The sequence below is a fragment of the Chrysemys picta genome, chromosome 3 (genome assembly GCF_011386835.1).
Source record: "Chrysemys picta bellii isolate R12L10 chromosome 3, ASM1138683v2, whole genome shotgun sequence".
Classification (NCBI taxonomy): Eukaryota; Metazoa; Chordata; order Testudines; family Emydidae; genus Chrysemys; species Chrysemys picta.
In genome coordinates, this window is record NC_088793.1 from 146,718,069 (window position 1) to 146,743,113 (window position 25,045).

Here is a 25,045-nt window from a genome sequence, read left to right on the forward strand (position 1 = left end):
TCTGAGTATGGCAGGAACTGTTACAATGTCTGTGGAAAAATGGGACGATTTTCAGAACTGAGGATGGATTCTAGGTCTGAGATCTGTGCACACAACTCCCCTGGATTTCACTGGGTACTATGCATGCATTCTAGGGCAGAATTTAGCCATTTGTGTGTAACTGTGTTCAGTGAACAAACAGCTCATGATTTCCCCAGCTAGTTCTGAGCAATTGTCTGTGTGATCCTGAGGGAATCGTGTTGAGAAGTGAAATGACACAGAGTCAGATAGTAGGACTTCCTGCAGGGCTCAGACTGACTGCCATGGGTTCCTGCACTGGGGTCTGATCTGTGGCTGCCTCACTTCATTGACAGTATGGAACTTCGTTTGTGCTGATGGAGGAGGCAGCTCAGTGCTATGCATTGATATAACAATTTCAAATGCCCAAGGGTCAGCATTCCAGTGCTTAACTATGCTTATAGTTAGAGCTGTGGTTCGCACAGCAACAGTGTCTTGGGCCAGGTTCTGTCTTGTTATAATTTATCTATGAAATGAAGTTGACTGACAGGGCTGTAGAAACCACAATTGTGAAATTTCCAGTTGTTGTACATGTAAAATCTCAGCCCTAACGTGGCATTAATGTAACTTACTGAATTTTCTTTAAAGTCAAAAGAAGAGAAGGGGAATTGCTTATGTCTTTTGGGGCATTGTAGCTGGACTTGTGTAAAACCTTAGGCAAACTTGACTCTGTGGCATTTGTTTCTAGTGAAGATCAAATGTTAATTAGACTAGAATCATAGAAGTGTAGGGCTGGAAAGGACCTCGAGAGGTCATTGAGTCCAACCCCTTGCGCTGAGGCAGGACAAAGTATACTTAGACCATCCCTGACAGGTGTATGGAGGCTTTTAAGAACAGGTTAGACTATGATAGGGATTCTACAACTTCCCTTGAAAGCCTCATTCCAGTGTTTATCTATCCATATAGTTTGAATGTATTTCCTAATATCTAACCCAAATCTCCCTTGCTTCAGACTAAGCCCATTATTTCTTGTCCTACCTTCAGTGGACATGAAGAACAATTGATCACTGTCCTCTTTATAACAGCCCTTAACATATTTGAAGACTGTTCTCAAGTCCCCCCTGCTTCTCCTCCCTTATCCCCCTCCTTGTCTTTTCTGAAGACTAAACATGCCTGGTTTTGTTAATCATTCCTCATAGGTTAGGTTTTCTAAACCTTTTATTGTTTCTATAGTTCTTCTCTGGACTCTCTCCAATTTGTCCACATCTTCTTAAAGTGACATGCCCAAAACGGGACAGTACTCCAGTTGACACTAGTGCCAAGCAGAGTAGGACAGTTACCTCTCATGTCTTATATACTCCACTCCTATTAACACACCCCAGAATATTAGCCTTTTTCGCAACTGTATCACATTGCTGGCTCATATTTAATTTGTGATCCAATATAACTCAGCAGTACTACTGCCTAGCCAGTTATTCCCAATTTTGTATTGGTGCATTTGATTTTTTCCTTCCTAAGTATAGTTCTTTTCACTTATCTTTATTGAATTTCAGCTTGTTGATTTCAGTCCAGTTCTTCAATTTGTCCAGGTCATTTGAATTCTAATCCTGTCTTCCCAAGAGTTTGCAGCCCTCTTGTCTTGGTGTCATCTGCAAATTTGTAAAGCATATTTTATATTGCATTATCCAAGTCATTAATGAAAATATTGAATAGTACCAGATCCAAGACAAACCCTGCAGGACCTCAGGTGATGCATTCCCCCCCACTTTGCCAGTGACCCTTTGATAATTACTGAGAGTATTGTCTTTCAATTATGCACCCACCTTATAGTAATTTCATCTAGACCACATTTTTCTAGTTTGCTTATGGGAATGTCATGCTGGGACTGTGTCAAAAACCTTACTAAAAGCAAAATATATCATGTCTATTGCTTCCCCCTCTCCCCCATCCACTAGGCCAGTAGTTATGACAACAAACTTTTTAATTGTTGTTTTAGTATGTGCAGCTCTTGGTAGGTGCTCCATGGTTCCTGGTCATACCTGCAGCTTGGGCATGTGTTGCTGCACATGCTCAGTATCATTTTCAAATACTCCTAAAACAGGAGTATTTGAAACACTCTTGCCATTCCTTAGTAAGGACTGTGTGTTCCTGCCAAGTGGGAAGCTTTAAAAAATGAAAGGGATGCTGTCAACTTGAAATCTGTCAATATGAAATGGGCTAAAAGTAGTTGCAGCTGCTTCAGCTGCCCCAGATTCTCCCTGCTGGTTTGTGGTTTTAAATCTTGTTGTCCTATTTTTTAAAATATTTTTAATCTGAGCGGTTTTGAGCAACAGTATTAGATATGTGTGATTTTCAAATTGGCAATGTCCCTTTAAACTGTTTGAGCTTTCTGTCAAGCAGAAAGTGTCTGCGTGACTAATATATGAAAAACATATTTTATGCCCTCATATTCATAACTCACCTTTCCAGGGGTCCTCTGTTCAGCTATGTAAGTTCCTGAAAACTAGTTTTGCTCAGAAGGGTCTCCTTGACTGTAACTCTTCATTACTAGTAAAGCACTGTACTAGCAGGAGATGTTTATGTACGTACTAGGTCTGATCACTTGCAGCAGGTTGGGAATGTAATTTGAGGAAGCCTTTTGCACCAGGCAGGGTTGATTCCTGAAAATAAACCCAGCTTGCAGGACTATGGAATTCTTATAGATTGTTTGTAGATGTATCAATTTTTCCCTGACTTGTTGGTGCTTCTGTAAAAAAGCCTCCCAGGTGTGTCTGAAATGGCTCTAATCGGATTCACTGTAGTCAGGGTGCCAGCTGGGTGGGGAGAGCTCTATTACCATGTAGTACAGAAGATGATTTATTGCTAGACTGACAACTCGCAATATAAACATTAGCCCAAGCATGATCTTCTACCAAAACCCCGCCCACGCAGGGAGCCAGGAATCTTCCTGCCACGCGCCATAAATCGTTTATGGTTTGCTCATGCCAGTACATTTGAGAAACAGCTGTGCTCGGGGATTAGCAGTTTTCAGAGGGCTCGTGCTGGGCTAAATTAGGGTCTGGTGCCCTGGTGATGAATGCTGGTAGTGCAGAGAGTGGAGTGCAGGAGTGCTTCTCTTCAACTGGAAGGCTGTTAGCCAGGGTGGATAAAAATCAGCATTTAAAAAAATCAAATCAGATGTTTTATTTAAATCAGATTTTTTTTTTCATTGTATTATTTAAATAATTAAAAAAAGATGAACCTGTTTAAAATGAAATCTGAATTGAATACAAAATATGTTAAGGCTTAAACTTCTAATCTCTTAAAATAGTGAAATAAAAAACATCTATGGACCCTCTATCAAAAACTTTGAGTTAAAAGCTGTTTTTTCTATATAAAGAAACAGTTGGGGGAAAAGTCTAACTTTTGAGGTTAAGCTTTATAAATATGGCACAATAGATCATGTACTGTATTAAGAACTTGATCCTGTGTGGGTCCCAGGAGTTGTGCTACTGGGTGCAAGAGACTAGCAAAGTCATCACAGCCTTTGGAACCTGACCTCTGACTTCAGGAGACACCATCATATATCTCATCAGGATCATCCACTAAGCCCAGATGGGTGGTCTTATACTCTCACAGGCGCTGACTTTCTAATGTGCCAGGGGGTGCTTGACCCCTGGCTCTGCCACAAGCCCTGCCCCCACTCCACCCCTTCCTTCAAGGCCCCATTCCACCCCCTTCCCGCCACATTATGCCCTGTTCCCCAATGTGCCATGCCCTCACTCCTCCCCCTCTCTCCCAAAGTCTCCTCCACACTGTGAAACAGCTGATCACGGTGGGCGGGAGGCATGGGGAAGGAGGGGGAGGCGCTGATCAGCAGGGCCTGCCAGGGGGCGGCAAACACTGGGGGGAAGGGGGGGAGCTGATGGGGTGGGCTGTCGGTGGGTGCTCAGCACCCACCATTTTTTCCCTGTGGGTACTCCAGCCCCAGAGCACCCACAGAGTCGGCACCTATGTATACTCCTATTTTACAGCTGCTCCCTACCTGAGCTTTGACTGGTTCAGTTTTCAATTTAAAGGAAGTCATACCACAGAACTGGTGGAAGTCACTAGCTAAGCACCTGGAACCAACCAACCAACCAGAGTTTGTTGAAGTGCTAAACCAGCTATTGACAGCAGTAGCCTTTTCTGCAGGCCCAGAAAGAATATTTTTTTTCATTTGCACTAGTTCATTCAAAGTTGAGAAATCAACTAGGAGTTGAAAAAACAGGAAAACTTGTCTTTCTCTTCCAGTCTATGAATAGAAAGAAGGAAGGAGATGAGATCTACTAGTTTTAAAAGTTGAAAGACAATCTAAATAACTTAGGAGACTCTCATTTTCAAGAGACTTAGGAAAGTAAGCTCCAGTCACATTCACTTAGGCATATTTAAAAGTTTTCCTAGGCTGACCTGAAATAATTAGTTTAATTCAGTTACTACAATTAATCTTTCTGTTTAATAAATCATTTAGTTGTAAATGTGAATCATGTTTTGATTGGAAGTTTATGTATCCAAAACTTTAAGGCTGTTTTGTTTAATAAAAATAAATTTGATATGCTGTTTTGTGTAATTAATTAAATTCCGGTTATGAGCTAAAAGGTAATTATCTGGTAAATAAATAAGCAACATATTCACCATTTTGTAGTATACTAAAAATATACAATTAATAAGAACCTGAAAACATGAAGCTATATAATTGCTTAAATAGATGTATATAGTTATAGTGTACCCTCCAAGATAGCAAAAAGATGTACCAAATCTTGTGTGACGGCTCTATTTAGTTGTAAATCAGTGTTTTTGAATGGTTATATCAATGAGAATGCACCTTTCTTTAGAAAATAACTGAGGTACAAATGGAAAAGTTGGTTAAAATAGATTTAATTCAAGCCTTTCCACTTGGTGATTTAAATCAATCCACCCTGCTGTTGGCTCGGGATAGGCCTACGGGCAGGGAAAGGGAAGTGGTGGTGTTTCAGGCTGTCAGAGTAGCTATGTGCTACCATGCTTGCTACTCACCAGCTAAGGTGGAATACCTGATTGATGGCTGCTCTGCATAGTGGGAAGATTAGCTGCTAAATGTAGCCAATCAATTGTGTTATTAGGCAGAATGCGGATCCGCCATTCCTGCCACAAAGGAGCGGAGAGACTATAAAGGCTACTCTCAGGGGCTTTTTTTTGCAGCCTGGCCATGGTACAGTTTCTCTGGGACTGCTGAACTGGACGTTATATGATGCCACCCAGGGCTTCACAACTATCTTGCAGGTTTCAGAAAGCATTAAACTGTAATGCTAAAGTTGCCTCCGTGATCGACACAATAAGAACCTAAATAGAATTGGGTTCTATTTCTTTCATGCTGTCTTGGGTATTGAAAGAGTGGTAGTGAATCACCTCAGTATGTTTCTAGTGACTAACACATGGGAGAGGGGACTATTTATGGTGCATTCCCCCTTCAGTCCCTAAAAGTGAGATGTTTCATAACTGTAAATGTGTTTCCACGCTGTTTGTACAGCAACTAGCACAATGAAGCTGTGGTGTTAGTTGGTGTCTCTAGTTGTTACCGTAATACACAGAATACTCAGATCTTAGTCTAAATGAGACCAGCCATTATGTTCAGACATACTGTGCACATGTCGCAGATATTAGTGTGTTAGTTGTAGCTGGATTAGTGGCTCCATGAGCAAATCCTTCTGTGGGTTGTTTGGCTTGAGAATCCGTGTGGAATGTTTTTCAGCAAGGTTCTTGCATCCTTCAAACATAACAACCATGTACCAGTGCCTCCAAACTACGCCACTCTGTGTCATTGCACACGTCAGGCAAAGCAGGGGTCATGGACAAGAGCAAGACAGATGGGTTCTGGAAGCTAGTAAGCAAATAGTTTTTCTAATTCCATCACTTTGCAGACAGCCTCTCAGTCTGTTTTATTGAGCCACTGTACAGATGCCTCTCTCTGGAATAGGAATGTTTTCCCCTCAATTAGTTTTTTTTAAACTCAGGTGTCATTCATTGACATTTCCTATCTGACCTGGCCATGCTTGGGGCCTGCAGATGAGCAGTGTGAGGTACTGCAACACCTAGATGCATCGGGATCTAGAAAGAAACAGCTTCATGCTATCTTGCTTCCTTAGGTTTGCACTGATACATTGGTTTTGGGGATGCAGGGTTCTTCATGTCCTTGCCAGAGTACTGAGGGTTCCCCTCCATTTCCCTAGCTTCTTTAGATGAAGGTCTTCAGTCTCCAGTGTCTGGAGGCTTGATCCTTGGCATCTCTGCTGAGACTGAGGCCAATTAGTGTCAAATATATTGGGGGCTGTTTATGTTATGGCCACCCAAGAACAGGGGAAACAGTGTGGTCTAGTGGATAGAGAACTGGACTGGGACTCGGGTCACCTGGGCTCTGTTCCTGGCTCTGCCACTGACCTGCTGGCTGACCTTGGGCAAGTCATTTCACCTTCTTGCACCTTCGTTTTCCCATCTGTAAAAATGAGGGTAGTGATACTGATCTCCTTTTTAAAGTGCTTTGAGCTCTATAGATGAAAAGTGGTAGGTAGGTAGGTGTTACCATCTTTCAGGATCCCTAAAATCCATCTCTGTGGGAGAGTGGCCCTAAGCCACAGAATCTTTAACTCTAGGTCAGGATGGCTGTTAACTCAAAGGACTAAATCAGATTCTTTATACAGAGCCCCCTCCCCCAGATACATAACGTGGCTAGAGAGGGGTGTGGTTGTACGATCGTATTTCTAGCTCTCTTGGTTCGCCTGCTGCTGTTGGTGGAATCGACCCCTCCCCCACCCTGGAAATCAGTGCAAAGGATTTATCTTCTCTGTCACCCAGAGCTACAAGTTTAACCTTAGCACACGCAAAAACTTGCCTTGAGGCTATTTGTTCCTAGGATTCAGACTCTGTTCCATAGGCAGCAGGTTGCTTGTGTGAGACTGTATCTCCTGAATCTTCCAGTATAACTCTGAAGAGAATAATCCAGTGCAGTGGAAACCTCACACTGACTAGTGTTTGTAGCTCGTGGAGGGAGGGAGAGGAGTAATAGGGGAATCAGTGGAGTTAAGCTTTCACTGTTTGCTCCCCTCACCAGCTGTGTAGTAAGTTAGCTGTACGTGTCTGTTCTTATTCTTCTGAAAGTAGACTTTGTTCTCTGGAGACTGCTAATCATGCCCCATGGGGGTGTAATCAGTTATAAGGTATTTAATATAGTGCAGGCGGGAACAGGCCGCCTGGCCGGGCTGGCAGATTGCAACACTACAATTATAAAGGGCCCCTTTCCCCCACTTACCCGCCCACCAGTGGCAGGATGAGGGCTGTACCAGGAGACAGCGTTAAACATACAAAGTATATGTGTGGGTTGGGGGAGGGGAAGCTGCGGAGACACCGCCTATTCCTGGAAGCAGGAAGATCTGTACGCTGGGAGAGCTGCAGCCATTGCATGTTGCATTGTTGAGACTTGGGGGAACTTGGATGGGTTGTGTGGGGATGGCGCTTGGCAAATTGTCGGGGTAGAAAGGGTCTTCCTTCCTCTCCAAAGAGCCTGAGCTGGATATGTGGGGTGCACATGTGGTTGGAGTTGGGGAAGCACTTCCTTCTGTTCCCTGTGCCTTCTCAGAGCCAGGTTTACAAGGTATTAGGTGCCTAGTGGGGTTTACAAAAGTGCCTAACTTGGTGAGGTGCCTAAATTCCATGGGAGTTAGGTGTCTAACCTATTTAGGTACTACTGTAAATCCCATGAGTTGCCTATCTGTACCTTTATGTGCCTAAATACCTTTAGTAAATCAGGCCCTTAGTCCCTCCATTGTGTGTGTGGGCTCAGTTTGGGGAGTTGCCACCCCAGGGCCTTGAAATCTTAGTTCCACAGCCTGGTGGACCTTCATGACTCCCTAGAGTTGCTTTCTCCTGGCTAAACCCTGGTGGCACACTAGACTCCTTTGCACCCTTCCAGTGGTTGTAGGTAGTAGTCCTCACTCCCCCTTTCTAAACTCTACAGGTATGTTCCCTTGTGAATACAGCTCTTCAGCCACATAATCATCTCTACTGCTCTTCCGTGAATTCCCTGGGACTAGGGAGGGATACCGCTCTACCCAGTGCCAGGATACAGTACTATTGCTGCAATGCTGTTCCGCCTCAGTTCTAGCTGGAAGTGTCAAGTATCAGGGGGTAGCCGTGTTAGTCTGTATCTACAAAAACAACAAGGAGTCTGGTGGCACCTTAAAGACTAACAGATTTATTTGGGCATAAGCTTTCGTGAGTAAAAACCTCACTTCTTCGGATGCAACATCCGAACAACAAAAAAAGTGAGGTTTTTACTCACGAAAGCTTATGCCCAAATAAATCTGTTAGTCTTTAAGGTGCCACCAGACTCCTAGCTGGAAGTGGTACTTCTCTTCTCCTTGGCCCCCCTTTACCCTGCCCTTTGGTAGCTGAGGAGCAGAAGGGAATATATCTTCTGCTGCATCTCTGACCACTAATGCTAATGACCACTGGCTAAGATTCCATTTGGAGCCCATGGGTGAGTGTCACATGAACCATACGCTCACCACAATGCTGGTACTGAAGGATGTTTCCTGTCTCTGTTAAATGCTGAGCCCTTGGCATGAGACAGAGCTGAGATTCCAACCCAGGTCTCCAGTCTGGTAGTGAGAGCACTGACTACTAAGCTCCATAGCTGCCCATGGCGCTGGGCTTGAGTGCTTTGATAGACAAAGTGGGCTGGTGATTCTTGTTTGAGTTTAAAGAAAAGAAACAGAAAGGTAGAGTATGTGAGAGTCAGCTAAACCTGAGCTGCTTGGGGATGCTGGCCACTCGTGTCCTCTTGGTGTTTTACGGGAGCAGGGATTCAGTTGAGGGGCAAGAGCAGCTGTTCTCTGGCTAGAGAACCAGGGCTTGTTTGTAACTCTATCCAGCAAGGTGGGGTTCTGTGAGAAGGGATTACCTTAGGCAGAGGTGTGGTTTTTTTTTTCTTCTTTTTCCCCAAGAACAAAATTATTTTAATTTGATAACTGGAGTCCCAAATAGAGCTAAAAAAGAATTTCTTTCTATATCTGGGAATGAAAAGTTTGTAAAAGAAGAGTTCTGAAAGTGAATTTTTCAAAATTATGTAAAAATATATATATTTAGCAGTAACAAAGTAACATCACAATGAAAAACTTATAAAGACAGTAGTCAAGTTTGCAGAGCTGCAGTTAGACAGAGGTTACCAGGCATCTGAGATCTTTGTGTGTATTGACTGAGTTCTCCTCACGTTAGTACAAGTGGCCATGTGCCTCCCTAGAGACGGAGGGGTTGAGTAGAACTGAGATCAGATCAATTTCTGCTGGCAGTATGTGTGAAAGGATCTTGGGGCGTGTGTGTGTGTGTAAGAGTGAATGGGAGTGGTTTTGTATCTCCAGGGAAGGATGTATGTGAAAGTGGACCCTAGAAAAAGGAAATTGGTGTCTCTTATGGGAGGCCCAAGGCCCAACCCTTCTGACTTGTTTCATACCTGAATTCAGCTTCAGGCTTTGCACTTGAGTTCAGCTCTGTCTGCTCCTGTTAACAAGACTCACTCACAGGTTTGCCCGTTGACTTATTTATAGGGAAAACAGGGAAACTCCCTTCCCTGCTACTCTACAAACTCTGATATTCAGTCACTTCCCAGCCCAGACAGATTCTCTTTCCCTTTCTCTGTGGGTTGCTTTATTAACTCTCTTGTCCTATGCTGTTTCCCTGGCTTTGCAGCTATATGGTGCTCCAGGCACCCTGTCGGTTGATTGGGTTTGGGATTGAGGCCATGGTGGAGGTTCTGGAGGTGGCATGGCCCATGTGTGGAGGGCATGTGGGCATGCAGAGGGCATGTGGGCTCAGCTGCTTGTTTTTATTCCCTGTTTAGTGTGGAATGCACCCTGTTTGTCTGTCTTGGCCTGTGGTTGTAGCCCACATTCCTGTGCAGCGAGTCAGCACGGCGGCAGGCGGCGTGCTGTTTGTGCCCTGCGGCTACATGCTTTCAGCTCCACATCAAAGGTGTGTTTGGTGTGTAGCTTGTGCCATTTCTGGCCACACCTGGTGGCCCGCAGGCATGCGGGGGTGGAGCCTGGGCTGCGTTTGCAGATGGCAGTCAGCGTTCAGGCTTCTCCTTACTTGTGGAAACGAAGGAGCCAAATCCATGTTAAACAACCTGAGGAATGCAGCGGGAGAGCAGAGCAGAACGGAGTCACTCCAGGGGCATGTCCTAGCAGCAACATTGCCTTAATAGCTGCAGCAAAATAACTCATGCTTGCTCCCTCCAAAAGGATTGGCTGTGTGGTAGGTTTTAACTTACACCAAGAAGGCCAATTAAGGTTGGTTCATTCCCTGTGGCTTGCACGCTTCTTCCCGAGCGGTTGATGATTGGGTGGCTAGTGCCATCATGCTGTAGTCTGTACGATCTGTATGTGAAACACATGCATGGAGGCGTAGAGGCTCCAGAGTCTGTGATCAGTGGAGCCGTTTTGGTGTTTTTCTTCCACTCCTGTGAGTCTCCCACTGGGGACATATCCAGTCTTCATACAGTTAAATATTTAAAATGAGCATTGGATTGAATTGCTCTTGCCAATCTCTTCCATACATATCTGAAGAGACCAGCCCCTGTCACTCGATGACTATAGACGGGGGACACAGATATATAATATGCTGTTCCACTGCTCAACATGCTGTCAGGAGAAGGCACTTGTTTTCTGTAGCCTTGTCATGTACAACCCTCCCCAGCCCAGACATAAGGCCAGGGAGATCCATCTGCCATGGCCCAAGAGAGCAATCTGATTTCATTTGAACTGGCCAATGTGGAGGTGCAAAGTCTTGGGTCAAGTCTTGTGGAAAGAACACAGAACTTCTTTTCTTCATTGCATCCTCTGACGTGTCCTGAGTGAACCTCCAGTCTCTACAGCGAATTGTCCTTCTGGCCTCTGTGGAATGCATGCTGCACATAATGAAACTTCCTGTGGGAATTCCCAGCAGGCCCAAAGTCTGTGATCATAACCCAGGCCAGTCACTTCCAAATTCCATCTCACAAGTCATAGCTGCTGCATTTGAGGATTACCACCTGCCATCTGCAAAAGACCCTCCCTGCCTCCACCCTTGATCAGTGGTGGGGAGGGGAACAACAGAATTTTAGGGGTGCCTGGTTTTTATAGTGTGGTTCTTGCTTCCCTTTGACATAGTCTTCAGATCAGGTGCTGCTGGTGCCTGTTTCTGTTCAACTTGTGTTGGCCATCGTGTTGTGTCCAGATGAGAATACAGCACTAGCACTGTTCAGGGATGCATTCGTTGACATGAAAGGAGCAAACTCAAATGAGGTGATGAGGTGCTCACTACTCTACACTACCCTACATGTGGCATCCCGCAATCTGGGGTGTTAAGTTTTTTTTTTATCCTAGAAGAAGCCTTGGTAATGGGTTGGGCTCCAGAGTCTGAGCTACAGACAGAGCTGGAACTTCAAAGGGTGGTCTACACAGCTCTTTTTAGAGCACTAGCGTGTGCTCAGTTAACCCAAGTCTGGCAACCCAGGCTGGGAGGCTCGCTTTTGCGGGCTGTGTAGACATACCCTTAGAAACTCCTGGATTTGTGGTTCAGTAGTGCTGAAATCTGCACCAGACTCAATACTCTGTGGCAGAATCAGACTAGGAAAAAAGTTAATAAATGACTTTACAGCTGAATTATGTAGAATCATAGACATGTAGGTCTGGAAGGGACCTTGAGAGGACAACCAGTCCAGCTTCCTGTGTTGAGACAGGACCAAGTAAACCTAGACCGTCCCTTACAGGTGCTTCTCTAACCTGTTGTTAAAATCTCCAATGATGAGAATTCCACAGCCTCCTTTGGAAGTCTATTCCTTTGCTTAACTATCCTTGTAGTTAAAGTTTTTCCCGATATCTAACCTACATCTTCCTCACTGCAGACCCATTACTACATGTCCTACCTTCAGTGACCTGGAGAACAGTCAATAACCATCCTCTTTAAAACAGCCCTTAACATATTTGAAGACTGTTCGCAGTCTCCCCTCAGTCATCTTTTTCCAAGATTAAACATGCCCATTTTGTTAACCTTTCCCTAGGTCAGGTTTTCTAAACATTTTATCATTTCTGTAGCTCTCCTCTGGATTCTCTCCAATTTAAAGTCACATCTTTCTTAAAGTGGATACAGTACTCCAGCTGAGGCCTCACCAGTGCTGAGTAGAGCCGGATAATTACCTCCCGGGTCTTACATACAACTCTCCTGTTAATACACCCCAGAATATTTGCCATTGTTGGCTCATACGCGATTTGTGATCCACTATAATCCCCAGATTCTTTTCAGCACTGCTACTGCCTAGCCAGTTTTTCCCCACTTTGTAGTTGTGTATTTGATTTTTTTTCTTCCTAAATGTAGTACTTTGTACTTGATTGAATTTCATCTTGTTGATTTCAGTCCAATTCTCCAATTTGTCAAGATTGTTTTGAATTCTAATCCTGTCTTCCAAAGTGCTTCCAAACCCTTCCCATCTTGGTGTCATCCACAGATTTTATAAGCATACTCTCCACTCCATTATCCAGGTCATTAATGAAGATATTGAATAGTATCAGACCTGGGACAGACCCCTGTGGGACCCCACTAGATACAGCTTTCTGGTATGACAGTGACATTTCCCTAGTTTGCATATGAGAATGTCAGGTAGAACTGTGTCAAAAGCCTCACTAAAATCAAGATATAAAATTTTTATTAAAGTTAATGTTTGAAATCAAATTTACACAAGTTAAGAGGGAAGGTACTGTACATCTGGGGTCGGGCTTGGGTTATGGGGGATTGCGAGTATCGGTTACAAGGTTAACAAGGTACGTACATATCACATAACCAGCATAGATCCAGATTGGGGTGTGGGAGTTTTTAAAGCGTCAGTGGATAGGTGGGCTTGGGTACGCCACCCATGAAATGTATTAAGAGTCCAAGTCGATATTGGTGTAGAGAATAAGTACATGGGTGAGGTGCATCCCTCGGTTCATCAGGGAAGGAAGTGGGTTATTTCCCTGGTCGGCGGTCTCGGTTACTTGACCTGGTACTGGCGGTGTCCCGTGATGTGTTCTGTGTAGATGTCTCTGGACCACCTCAGTTAAAGCTTCCCCACATCCACTAGGCCAGTTAGAGAAGGAAATTAGATTGGTTTGGCATGATTTGTTCTTGAAAAAATCTTTTTTGATGGCTATTATCCTGTTATCCTCTAGGTGCTTACAAATTGATTGTTTACTAATTTATTCCAGTATCTTTCCATATATGGAAAGCTGACTGGTCTATAATTCCCTGGCTTCTCTTTGTTCCCCTTTTTACTGTAAGTACTCTTTGCGCCCTTCTCCAGTCCTCTGGGATCTCATGAGTTTGCAAAGTTAATTGCTAACGGCTCTGAGATTGCTTCTGCTAGTTCCTTAAGTACTCTAGGGTGAATTTCATCAAGCCCTGTTTTTAAGAGTCTGGTCACACTTAACCATTTTGGTGAAAACTGAAGGAAAACAGGTATTAAACATATCAGCCTTCTTGATATAATCAATTATGAGCTCTCCTGCCCTGCTGAGTAGAGCATTTACATTTTCCTTCATCTTTCTCTTTCTCCTAATGTGTTTAAAGAACCTCTTCTTACTGTCTTTTATGTCCTTTGTTAGGTGTAACTCATTTTGTGCCTTAGCCTTTCTGATTTTGTCCCTGCATGCTTGTGCTAATCCTTTGTACTTGTCCTTAGCAATTCGTCCATGCTTCCACTTTTTGTAGGATTCCTTTATGATTTTCAGATCATTAAAGAATTCCTGATATAACCATTTTGGCCTCTGACTATTCTTTCTATCTTCCTTCATATTGGGATAGTTTGCTGTTATGCCTTTAATATTGTCTCTTTGAGAAACTGCCAGCTTTTTTCCCTTTGATTTTCTACCCGTGGGACTTTAGCAAACTCTAAGGACAGGTAAGTAAAGTCTGCTTTTTGGAAGTCCATTGTCCTTATTCTGTTGCTCTCACGCCTTCCTCTCCTTAGAATTGTGAAATCTCTCATTGTGATCACTTTCGCCCAATTTGTCTTCAGTCTTCAGAGGGGCAACCAATTCCTTTCTATTGGTCCGAATCAAGTCTAAAATGGCTGGCCTCCTCCTTACTTCCTTCATCTTCTGAAACAAGTTGTCCCCAACTTTTCCATCAGATGTCTGGGTATTTACTCCCCCATTTATCATCCTTTAACAGGGAATAATCACTGTGCATTTATTTTCCAGGCTTTGCAGCTTACTGGTAGTTTGCTTTGGGATACAGATTGTTACTGTAAAACCAGGGGGTCTTTTAGGATTTGGGGTCACTATGTTCCCACCCCCACCTCCTCCTGCTTGCTGGGTGGTGTTAGGAGGGGGCTGGGAGTGAAAAGGACATGACACTAAATGGGGGGGAGGGGAGGTAAGAGGGCCCTATCCCTTTCCCTTCCCATCAGCCATTGTTCAGACATGTTGTAGGAATCACATAACCCTGGAAACTGAATTTAAAAACTGGCTAACTTTCACACTGGGTTAAGGGGTGCTGATCTGCAGGGTTTGGGGTTCAGCGGTCTGGTCCAAAGCCTAACTGCCTGGGGAAGCTCCTTCTTGTGACTCAGGTGGCAAACTGCTCTCATAAATAGCTAGGACTCCCCCTTGTGGGGTAGGGATAGGAAAGCAGGGAGCCCAGTATGGCAGTAGATTGCAGTAAAATCTGTTAATTGTCTTAAGTGCTGGTGTTCCTGTAGCCAGTAGGATTGCCTTGGGTTTCTTCCCCACACGGCAAATTCTGCAACCCAGAATCGTTGAATCCCTGGGGCCCTGCCCGTGATGCCTATACTAAGCAGAAGGAATGAAAGCAAACAAGCTACTCTGCAAGTTTGACCAACACGACCTCTGCAGCATCTCAGCAAGACAGCAGCATCCACCTGTCCACTAGTCACGTGAGGGCTGAGGAGTGCTAGTTCTGTGAATGCTTTACACTATGGCCCTTAACAAAAAAGGTAACTGTAATAGAGTGGTCTGGGGCCTGGGGCCAGTCAGTCCCTGTTTCAAGACATGGCCACGTTAAGAATAGGTGCTCAGGGGGACAATCAGCAGTCAGCTTGGGAATGGGGATCAAGTGCCTAGACATGACAGGAATGCTTAGCAGGTAAACGACTGCACTGAGCTCACTTGAGGGAGCCTAGACTCTGGAGAGAATTGGAGGGAGACTTCCTGGAGCAGAACCTGATCCCTGGTGAGGGTGAGCTAGGGAGTCAGTGACGACTACAGCATAGACCTAGGAAGGAGGGCTGTGTAGCCTCATCCCAAGGAAAAGCTGAAGGGCTGGGGGAAGCTGGCCACAGTGCCAGGAAGGAAGGCTGTGGCCACCCTGTCCCAAAGGTGGAGACGTTTGAGCTCAGGAAGGAAAAGGCCCTGGGAAGGAGAAACCAGGCCAGCTTGTGGCTACAGGGAGCAGACAGCCCCATTATTTAGGGTTTCCGGAGCTAAGGAGTCCTGGGTAAAGGGTGGGTGTGGATTCCCCCTATACTGCCACCCTGGATGGGGTGCAGCAACCCCTGCTGTTAAGGGTAGGAAGAAGGGACAAACCAGAGCCAGGAGTGCTGGAAGTTGACTCCAGGATGAGAAGGGTTGAAGACAGTTGTGTGCTTGACTCGGGTCTGAGACAGAAGATTGGCGTGTTCTTTTTGGACTGTGATTATCCTGGAAGGTGTGAACTTCTGTGACTTTGCCCTCTGGCTAAGTCGCTTCAGCAACTGAACTGGCCTGAAAGCAGAGTCACTGAAAAACCCAGGAGGGAAACTGAGGCAGGTTGACTGCAGTGCTGCTCCGCCAGGGGACGTGCTCCAGGATTGCACCCTGCTACAGTAACCTTACTGCTCTACCATTTACAAGGCAGGGGGAAAATTCTGTGCCTGCTCCAGCCCTTGGCCTGTGCTCCGAATCTGCTATGCCCAGAGTATATTTTAGAAAGCAGTCTCTTTTCTCCTCAGTCTCAATGTGTGGCATGTAGAAACTACTGCTCCCAGTAGGTCAGACTGCTGTGATCTAGGTGGCGCATTGAGGTTTTAGGTCCCAGCATGCAACGAACTGCACTAGTAGCACAGAAAGGAGTGGCCAGGGACTGCGTTGTAGAAGTCTATGAGGAACACTTGGCCACCCCCTGATGTGGAGACCTCACAGAGACTTCCCTAGTGTTAAGGGGGAAACATTCCTGACTGAAGAGAGGTGTGGGTGCAAGTGGTGCGATAGTGGCCAACAGCTCCACTCCATTGGAAGGCTGGGCAGCATCTCCACTCAGCCCATCAAGAACTATTGCTGGCTGTACATGAACCGAGTTTTCATAAGAGATGTCCCGGCTGGTTGGGAGGGAGACCCATCTCACTGTCCTTACGTAGCCCAGAAGTCTAGATTTTAGCTATGATACGTTGTATGCCAACTGTGTGCTCAGTGCTGTACAGACCATGGAATTGCCCCAGTCTAACAAGCTTTCTAGGATGGCTAGCAGAGAGGATGGCTAAAGTTTCCATATAAAAATGTTTTTAAAGTATGATTTTCATATTGCCTAGGCAATATCCTGATTTCTAGTTGATTGGTGTTTGGAGTTTTTCTTTCAAGGAAGATGAGGCTGCATTTTAGTTATCCCACCTGCTTTTGGAGAGAGCTTTTTCCTCCAGCGTGGAATCTGGAGAAAAGGAGAGACATTCCCATCATGCCAGAAATGGACCTTGCCATGTAAACTTTACAGCTGTTATCATGGACATGCACATAATTGTTCAGATACAGATATAACTGTAAATCTACACAGAACAGCTAGGGCTGTACCATCCTCTGCCTCTCATGTCTCTGACCATCTGCTGGTGAAAGGGTAATTAAAACAAAAGAAGTCTTTCTGGGATGAAAGCCTAGAAGCAGAGAGAACTAAACTTGGTATAAATATCTCTCTCCTGCTAGGGGGGTCAGAGTTGATGCTTTATTTTTGCTTGTTTGGGCATTTCTGACTCATTGCTCTGCAGCTCAGTTATGTGCTTATACCATGCACACTTGCCCTCTCTCGTTTACCTTAGATTATGTAAAAAGAACAGGAGTACTTGTGGCACTTTAGAGATTAACAAATTTATTAGAGCATAAGCTTTCGTGGACTACAGCCCACTTCTTCGGATGCATAGATTATGTATTTTCTGGTTACAGGTGTGCATGTACACGTGTATTATTTGCCAAAAACCCTACACTGATGCAACATTTCATCTGAATTTTAAATGAATTTCCTGAAGTAAATTCCAAAACAATTGTGGCTCTTCCCTTTTCCAAGCCAAACCTCATGGAAATGAGGGGTTTTCTTGAGGTAAAAGCACTGGATGAAACCATATTTGCAGTCCATTCCCAGCTTTCCTATTGACTCACCTTGTGACTTTGTGGAAGCCTCTTCCATTCTTGGTGCCCCACTTTCCCTACCTGTGAAATGGGGATAGTTCCTGGTGGGTAGAAATGGTGAACATGAATCTTTTAATGTTCAAGTGCTCAGGTAGGACGTGCTGCTGAAGTGCAAAACACGTGTCAGTCAGTGGTTAAAGACAAAACACTTAAAACATCAATCATCAAAAGTGAATGCAGCATTATTAGGGTTGAGATTTAAAAAAGAAACAGATCAGGAACTAGCCAAATATGGGTCCCCCAGCAACTGTAACTCTTCCACTTGTGTACCTAAGTTGTGTTACACTGTGTGATCAAGGCTTCAAAATTCCCTCCAGAGCCACCAGCAATAGACTGGGCCGTGTCCAGGTTTCTCTATGAAGCGGAGGACTGTATCTAGCCAGTGAATGACCAAAGTCAGGCTCATTGGAGTGCCACAGCTCTGGAATGAAGCTGGCTGCTGTAAGAGCAATTCTGTTTCTTGGCATTTGCTTTTTCCTTGGCCATGCAGTGCTTAGCACTTGGCGGCATCAGCATTGGACTTCAGGCTTCCACGGTATCGGTAGTGTTCACTTTGGGCGGGCATTGCTCCAAGCTGCTGTTTTTTTATGTGGGAGGGAAGAGTCTCCTTTAGCAGCCCCAGGTGATAAAAACAGATTTAAAATTTTTATTAAAGCTAATGTTAAAAATTACACGATACACAGATTAAGAAACGAGTGTCTGTACATCTGGGGATAGTGCTTAGATTATCCACAAATACAAAGTTTGTTTTTAAAAGTCATAAGATACATATAGTGCATAATTAGCAGTAACCCAAATTAAGGTGAATAGATTTAACAATACGGTTTAGATATTAGCATCCAAGTATTTGGGGACATCAGTCATTAAAAGTTATACAGAGAGTTGGTTGTGGAAAGCAAATATAGCAATGAATGAAGATTATCCCTCGGTAGTTGGGAATGTAAGGTAAATTGTCCATTTAGAAAATACAATCCATCAGGGAAGTATTTCAGTTACTTTCCCGACTGCGCTTCTCATCGGCACTCCAGCTTATCCCTCCTGGTGTTGCCGGTGATGTGTTTTAGTATTACACAGAACACTAGTTCTGTGGTGCCTTCTCTGTAGCTGCAGAGCGTTCATGGATGGGGATGTTGAGGTAGTGTATTACAGTGAATATGTAAAGACCCGGAGTATGGAGCATCCTTTAGTGTTGTGATAACTTATGTACTAGAGGGTTATCTTAATGATCCTTTTGGTCTTCTGTATTGTTATGGGGTGAGTGGCTATAGGTTTCTCAGAGCGCGCAAGACTGAGACACTAGATAGAGGGGCTGCTGATCTAGATTGCTGTGGATTATACAAGATTTAGTGAATGTTATGCTGCTTGAGGAAAGACCAGGCAAAGCTTAACCTGTTCCTGGTTTGTCTGATTTAGTAGTTTATTTTGGATTCCATACTCCAGGAAAGCGGTTTACTGATTTCTTCTTTCTCCCTCTTCTTCCCCTCCTATGCCCACCCACACGGCACAAGAGCTGGCAGAGCACTGGGAAAGGGGATTCCTGCTTGTTGAATTTTCAGAAATGTTCACCCACGCTCCCACACCGCTCTCCAAACAGTTTGCTTGCTGCAGCTGTTCCCTCACTGCTCATTGAGAGAGAATTTAGAACAATGGCTCCCTAACTTCTCTCCTGTGTTTTGCCAGCACTTGCCCAGAGTACTAGGCCTCAGATCAACGCTCACTTTATGCTGTCAGGGCCATCGCTGTTATCCTCTGGAACCTCTGACAGCTCATCTGCTCCCTGTGAACTATTCGCTAAGGGAAATGTCTCCTTCAAGAGGCTTACGCCAAAACAGCTAAGTGTCCCTGCCTTGCTGCTGTTGCTGTTTCAGCATGAGGCCTAACAATGATTCTTTAGCTCTGCCTGCAGAGAAGACATTTTAAAGATAGCACAGGTAAGAGGAGATTTGTTTGGGGGAGGGGATTAAAAAACGGGCATATGTGTGAGGGGAGGGAAAACGAATGTAAACTGGGAACTCGAGCAGAGAACTACTTGGCCAGCAGCCAGACCATTTTGTGAGATCTGAAGAGAGCACAGCCCAATCTAAGCAGGATTGTGCTGGTTCAGTATATGGGTGGGATATCTTCAGTGAAAACCTTGTACAGCAGGGAGTGGTGCAAATAATTCAGTAGATGGCACTCTTTGAGCTAATGCTGAGTCTAACCATTAAAGATTCTTCAGTACTTTTATTAAAAAAAGAGAGGGAGAGTTGGAATGCTAGTTTTGGTATCCTGGCCAAATTTTAACTTGCCCCACTGACATTCTCTCTACATTTTGGTTGGGTATCGGGTTCTTTGCTTCCTGTCTTAACCTTTTGCTGTTCAGCTGTTAATCAGCTGTTGCATTCCACTCCAGAGGTGGCTGCCTGTCAGTGTTGGATGGTTGTAGGGGGTGTGCACTGTTGATCAGTTCAAGTTTATAAAAGGGTTTGGGATATAAGGCACTGTACAAATTGATGATGATCAATCAATGCAGTAAGTAATAGGATATGTTCCTGGTGAATGGAATACAGCTGAATTAGAAACCCTGTGATCTAGAAACAGCATATTATTGGAGGGTAATACTAATGATGCTCACTTTGTAATATGGTAACACCCTGGTAAATAGAAAGATCTGATGACTATATTCCTATCATGTTTCTTTAAACAAATGCAACTGTTGTAATGATGGTTTTGTTTCTTATATTTACAAGGCAAGGGTTTGTAAACTTGTTAAAACGTAATAAATAAAAAGAAAACCTGTGATCTGTTTTGAGTGGGAGGGGATGAGGGGAATTGTGAGGGAGGTGTGATTCTGGTAACTTTACAAGGGGCTCTTCTGGGAAAACATTAGCTGGGCAGCCTATTCATGTTCCTGATCCTTCTTATACTCAACAACAACAAAAGCTTTCAATCAGAGGGCTCTGTTGATCTCATTAACTTTGAAAAATGTTAACTGTTAAGTAGCACTCATTGCTTAATGGCCAGTCTGATCCCTTTGTTTTGATCCCTCTTGTGTGACCTATCACATGCTTGGAGCAATGTTGTCTACCTAGCTATCAAGATTTACTGATATGAAAGAGCAAGGAATGAGTGAAAATCCATGGAATTCCATCCTGATTCTGGGGAGACAGACAGTGTAACATTGTTAGTCCAACCTGTGTTGTGAGCATTAGGATACACAAAGACAGCATAGTAGGGATGCATGTTTCTGTGCTGAGAGCAACTAACCTTTACTATAGCGCAAAGCTACAAGCTACTTAGTAGCAGAATGAATCTTGAACCTAATTCTAGCTGGGATTCTCTGGTTGACTGAAGCGATTAGCCAGCTTCCAAAGAGAGCCTTCCTCTTTGGATGTTAAAACTTCCTGTAATTAATACCCTGCAGCCCTCTCTTGCTATGGCTGGACTGTTGGGGAACAGTCTGTGGTGATTGTTTTAGCCTCAGATCGGCTAATATAGTCTCCTGGTCAGGATCTCTTGATGAAATTCTAGCAGCTTGTCTGGTTGCTCCATTGTCTTGAGTATCAGCATCTACACAGACTCTCAGTCCCACTACTTGAGGCCGCTAGAGGCCACAACTGATGATATACCTGCAAGGCAGGGGGAAAGGACCTTCTGGCTCTCTTGCAGATGGGAAAGAGTTCATTTTCTATGATCTTAGTAGAGTGAAACTGTTGCACACCAGAGTTGGTATGTAACCAGATCAGTCACATCTCATTGGACTTGAATAAAAGATTCAGTCCAAAACAGAGTGAAACTGCTGGATTAACAGTAGTAACTAAGGCCTTGGCTACACTGGCGCTGTACAGCGCTGCAACTTGCTGCGCTCAGGGGTGTGAAAATGCCCCCCCCCAAGCGCAGCGCTGTAAAGCGCCAGTGTAATCAGTGCCTGCAGCACTGCTCGCTCGCAGTGCTGCAAGCTACTCCCCTCCGAGAGGTGGAGTACATACTCACAGCGCTGTGAAGTCCCAAGTGTAGCCAAGGCCTTAATGCATGGGACAGAGCAGCAGTGGTAGCTTTCATTGGTGTATCTTGAGTTCTGGGCTTTGCGGGGTACCCTAGTCCATTGGAGTCTGGCTGCCCCAGGAATGCTTCTCTAGTGAAGCGTTGTCTCAAGAGAAAACTGGATTGTGATCAACATAGATGCTGGAGCCCCCTTGGTGTGAGAGAGGGAGAACTACGAGCAGGGAACATTTCCTGGGAGTGTACCCCTTGACTCTGGAACTCTTTCCCAGTCCTCCCTCTTACCTGCCCCTTCTGAATTTGCTGGGCTTTAGAGTGTACTGCAAAGACTGTTCTTTTATTACTGGAGCTGGCAGCTGCATTGTCAGGAGTGGTGCTGATAGACCTTCTCGTGGCTCACATGCTCTATAAACACAAAGTTAATACAGTTCTGTGGAGCCTGCGCAGTAAATGCAGTTCCTCTTCCAATTCTCTGTTCTCAATCCATTCCTGATGAGGGCGGGGATCTTCCTCCTACTCCTTCCCAGGCCCCAAATCATACATGACAGTCCTTCTGGTTGACGAGAGAAGGACTGTGCAGTGAAGCTAATTGGCACTCCCCTATGCCCAGGGCAAGCGTTAGCTGCGGATACTGCACAGCATCATCATGGTGTCACTTGGGCAGATAGGAATGGGTTTGGGAGGAGGAAGGGAGCACCTGGAGTGGAAATGCAGCTAATGCTGGAAGCCAGGCATGGGGACCTTGTCACGTGTGAATTAGAACTTGGAGAATGGAGGCAGCTAGGATGATTTGGGTAGGAAGCAAAGCATGTTCCTTTCAGAGCCCTGGGTTCCCTCAGCCTGAAGGGGAAGAGGTGCATCCCCTCCCCCTTGTGTGCAGGGGGGGAGGAGAGGGTAGAGAAGAGAACTATTCCCGAGCAGTTTATATGAATAGAATGAATTGCTCTGTTACCCTGAAATCCTCTGCCCCTCTGAGTGTCGGGTGACCAGGCCCACCGCTGAATCTGATCACTGGGAGACCGTCTTGGAAGAATGGTAGCCCCATATGATCCTTCCCAGTGTGTTTGCATCTCTCAGTGGACTCTGACATGGGATCAGCATCATTGCAGACAGCAGCCCAGAAGAGGGGAGGGATTTAAATCTTGAGGAGCATTGCTTGCTGATGAGAGATAGTGAGGACAGATAAAAGGGACTGAGAGATTAAGTTTCCTATTGCAATACAGATCTAATTAGAGTGGCCAGAGACCTGGCTCGTAGCCACCTCCTTCTGTGGCTTCAGGCCAAAGCTGTGATGCTCTGGGTCTGACACACTTGGCTGCAGTATCAGGGCAGCACCTGAGATAAGGTTGCTGACAGCTTGGTGAGTATGGGGCAGAATCAGTTCATGCTGTGTGCCCAATTCTGGCTGTTATCTGCATGCCTTTCAGCAGTCCATCCTCCCCTCCCTCAGAACAAACAGACCCATGTGTCAGCCTGTGTTTCTATTCCACTCTGAACTGAGGCCTGTTTTAGAGCCGCTCCTCTGAATCCTCCCCTCTGATTTTGGAGAGCAAAGGGACAACCTAGATATTATGCCTGCAGGGCCCCAGCCGTATTGCTGGTGAAGGATTAGGAAAGTCCACTCACTCCCCCTCGGCTGCTATGGCAATTACTAACTTCTTAGAGTGAGAGAGGTTACACACACCGCACTGTATAGGAATAAAATTAAGGGAGGAGGTGCAACTCTGCAGTCATTCCTGGAGTCATCCTGCCAAAAACTGCTGCTGTACTGAGGGATGCATCAGGCCATTTAGCAATCCTGCGCCTGGTTTGGGGGGAGTGGAGTTCCTGGTCTGCCTGGAATTCCCCGCTCCATGAAGGGATAGTTGGAAAGCCCTTCCCTTTCCAGGATACAGTGGAGGCAATGAGCCTGTTGCACTGTGAAATCCTGCCACAGGGAAGCTGCCTGAAGCTGGCGACTCCAGCCCTAGTGCATGGTTGTGGATTGGGGCACACATGCATGTGAGTCCATATGTGATGCTGATAGGTGATTGACGCCGAGTTTCCTTTCTCGTGTTTCAGGAGCCGTTCAGAAGCTGCCAGATGCCACCAGGGGAGAGCTGACTTGGAGGCAGGCGGACAGGCACATTGCTTTGGATCTGTGAGTCCTTGTTTTGAGGAACAGTTACTTGGGGGATAATGTGAATGTCAGAATGTCTCTGGAAGTTGTTTCAGACTGTGGAGTGGGTTAGGAATTCAAGGTGGGGTTGTCCTCCTCCCACCCCTTGATGGGGTGAGAGTGAGGAATGGCAGAGGTGCTGGATACCAGGGAAGGGAGGAAGATAGTCACAGTGAGACCGAGGAATTGGTGGCTGAGACGGCCAGACCTTTAGCTTGTGCCTTCTGAACATCCCTGCAGTGGAGACCTCAGCAAGGACTCTCGTAGGCCATTCATAGCAGCTGTACCAGGTGAGACGGGAGGGAGCCTTCCTATGCCATACTGGTGGTAGTCATTTGGAGCTGTCGTCTGCCAGCAGTCACTGCCACAGCCAACCCAACAGGAGCTGCGCTGAGCACGTCCCTGCTTGGAGTCCCCTATCTGTGGCCGAGTAGGTACGAGCTGTACTGAGCTGGCCTCTCTTGCTGTCTTGCAGCTGTGCTGGGGCACTGGGGAGGGGTAGCTATGCCATTGTGAAGCTGTTTTTCCTGTACTAGTTGAGGCCCAAGGACAGCACTGTAGTAGGGAACAGGGCCAGCCAGCTTGTTGGGGCTGGGCCAATGCCAGGGGAATCTCTTAAACTTGTTTCAGCAGAGCTCTGCATAGTCTCTGTTGCCTGCCTGTTCCGTTCACCTTGTGTATGACTCTCCCTCTGCATGTGTACAAACGCTCCAGTCCTCACCTCCTCGGGCTGGGTGCCATGGAGAGGGAAAGGTCTGCAGCAGAGGTGTGTGGGGAAGAGAGGGCCCCATGGAATTTCTGTAGTGCCTGGGGCAGGCAAGGAAATGACTGTCTAGCTAGGTTCTTATCTGGCTCCCATCTCCAGAGTATCTCAATATGTTTTGTTGTGATGGTTGCATAACCTGGGCTCTGGCCTTCAGAGCAGGTGGGTGTCAGTCTCCTTATGTTTGTACCGTGTGTATTTGTCTGGGAGCACCTCACCTCAGAGACCCCTGTAGAGTAGGGAGGGCTTTGGAGCTGTGGTGACTGTTGCCAGAAGCCAGAGAACAGCATCTTGTGTGTCTAAACTGGAGTAGCTTGTTCTTCTTTCTAATACAGAGGCCATGGAGCCGCTAGGTTCTAGTATGCAATAGCTCCTCTTGATCTGAATAAGAATGTTAGGTGCCACCACTGCAACCACTAATGCTGGATACGTGCATTAGCTAAATGTTTCTGCTAAAATGCTGAGCAGGGAAATAGTTAACATGGCCAAATCCGTCATTGTGCAGAGTTCAGTGCTAATGTCCCACTGAGGCAAATGGGAAAATGTGTCACTCTCTTAAGGGCCCCATTGCTGCTAGTGGCTTGCTTTTGCCATCACCACAAGCAGGAGTGGGCCCTTAGAGTTATTGTTTTGGCTCTGGGAAAGGCAGTGCTGCACCACGGTAACACTGGGAAGTTTTCTACCCACTCCAAAGGA

The 25,045-nt window shown here is 45.5% G+C and overlaps 1 protein-coding gene across 14 annotated transcripts in view; it reads left to right on the forward strand.

Moving 5' to 3' along the window:
- The window catches only part of TJAP1 (tight junction associated protein 1), a 48,599-nt gene that overhangs the window by 6,810 nt on the left and 16,744 nt on the right, over positions 1-25,045 (forward strand). For 12 of the 14 annotated variants that reach the window (XM_065589229.1, XM_042848448.2, XM_065589228.1 and 9 more), the window contains one exon: positions 23,490-23,568. Coding sequence is in view for 1 of the 14 variants with exons in the window: in XM_042848445.2 (XP_042704379.2) it covers positions 23,490-23,568 (79 nt within the window). In the remaining 13 variants the exon portion in view is untranslated. Of the gene's footprint in view, positions 1-19,356; positions 19,379-22,765; positions 22,789-23,489; positions 23,569-25,045 lie in introns of those variants that run through there. The other 2 variants (XM_024111024.3, XM_005296287.4) reach the window with 2 other exon arrangements.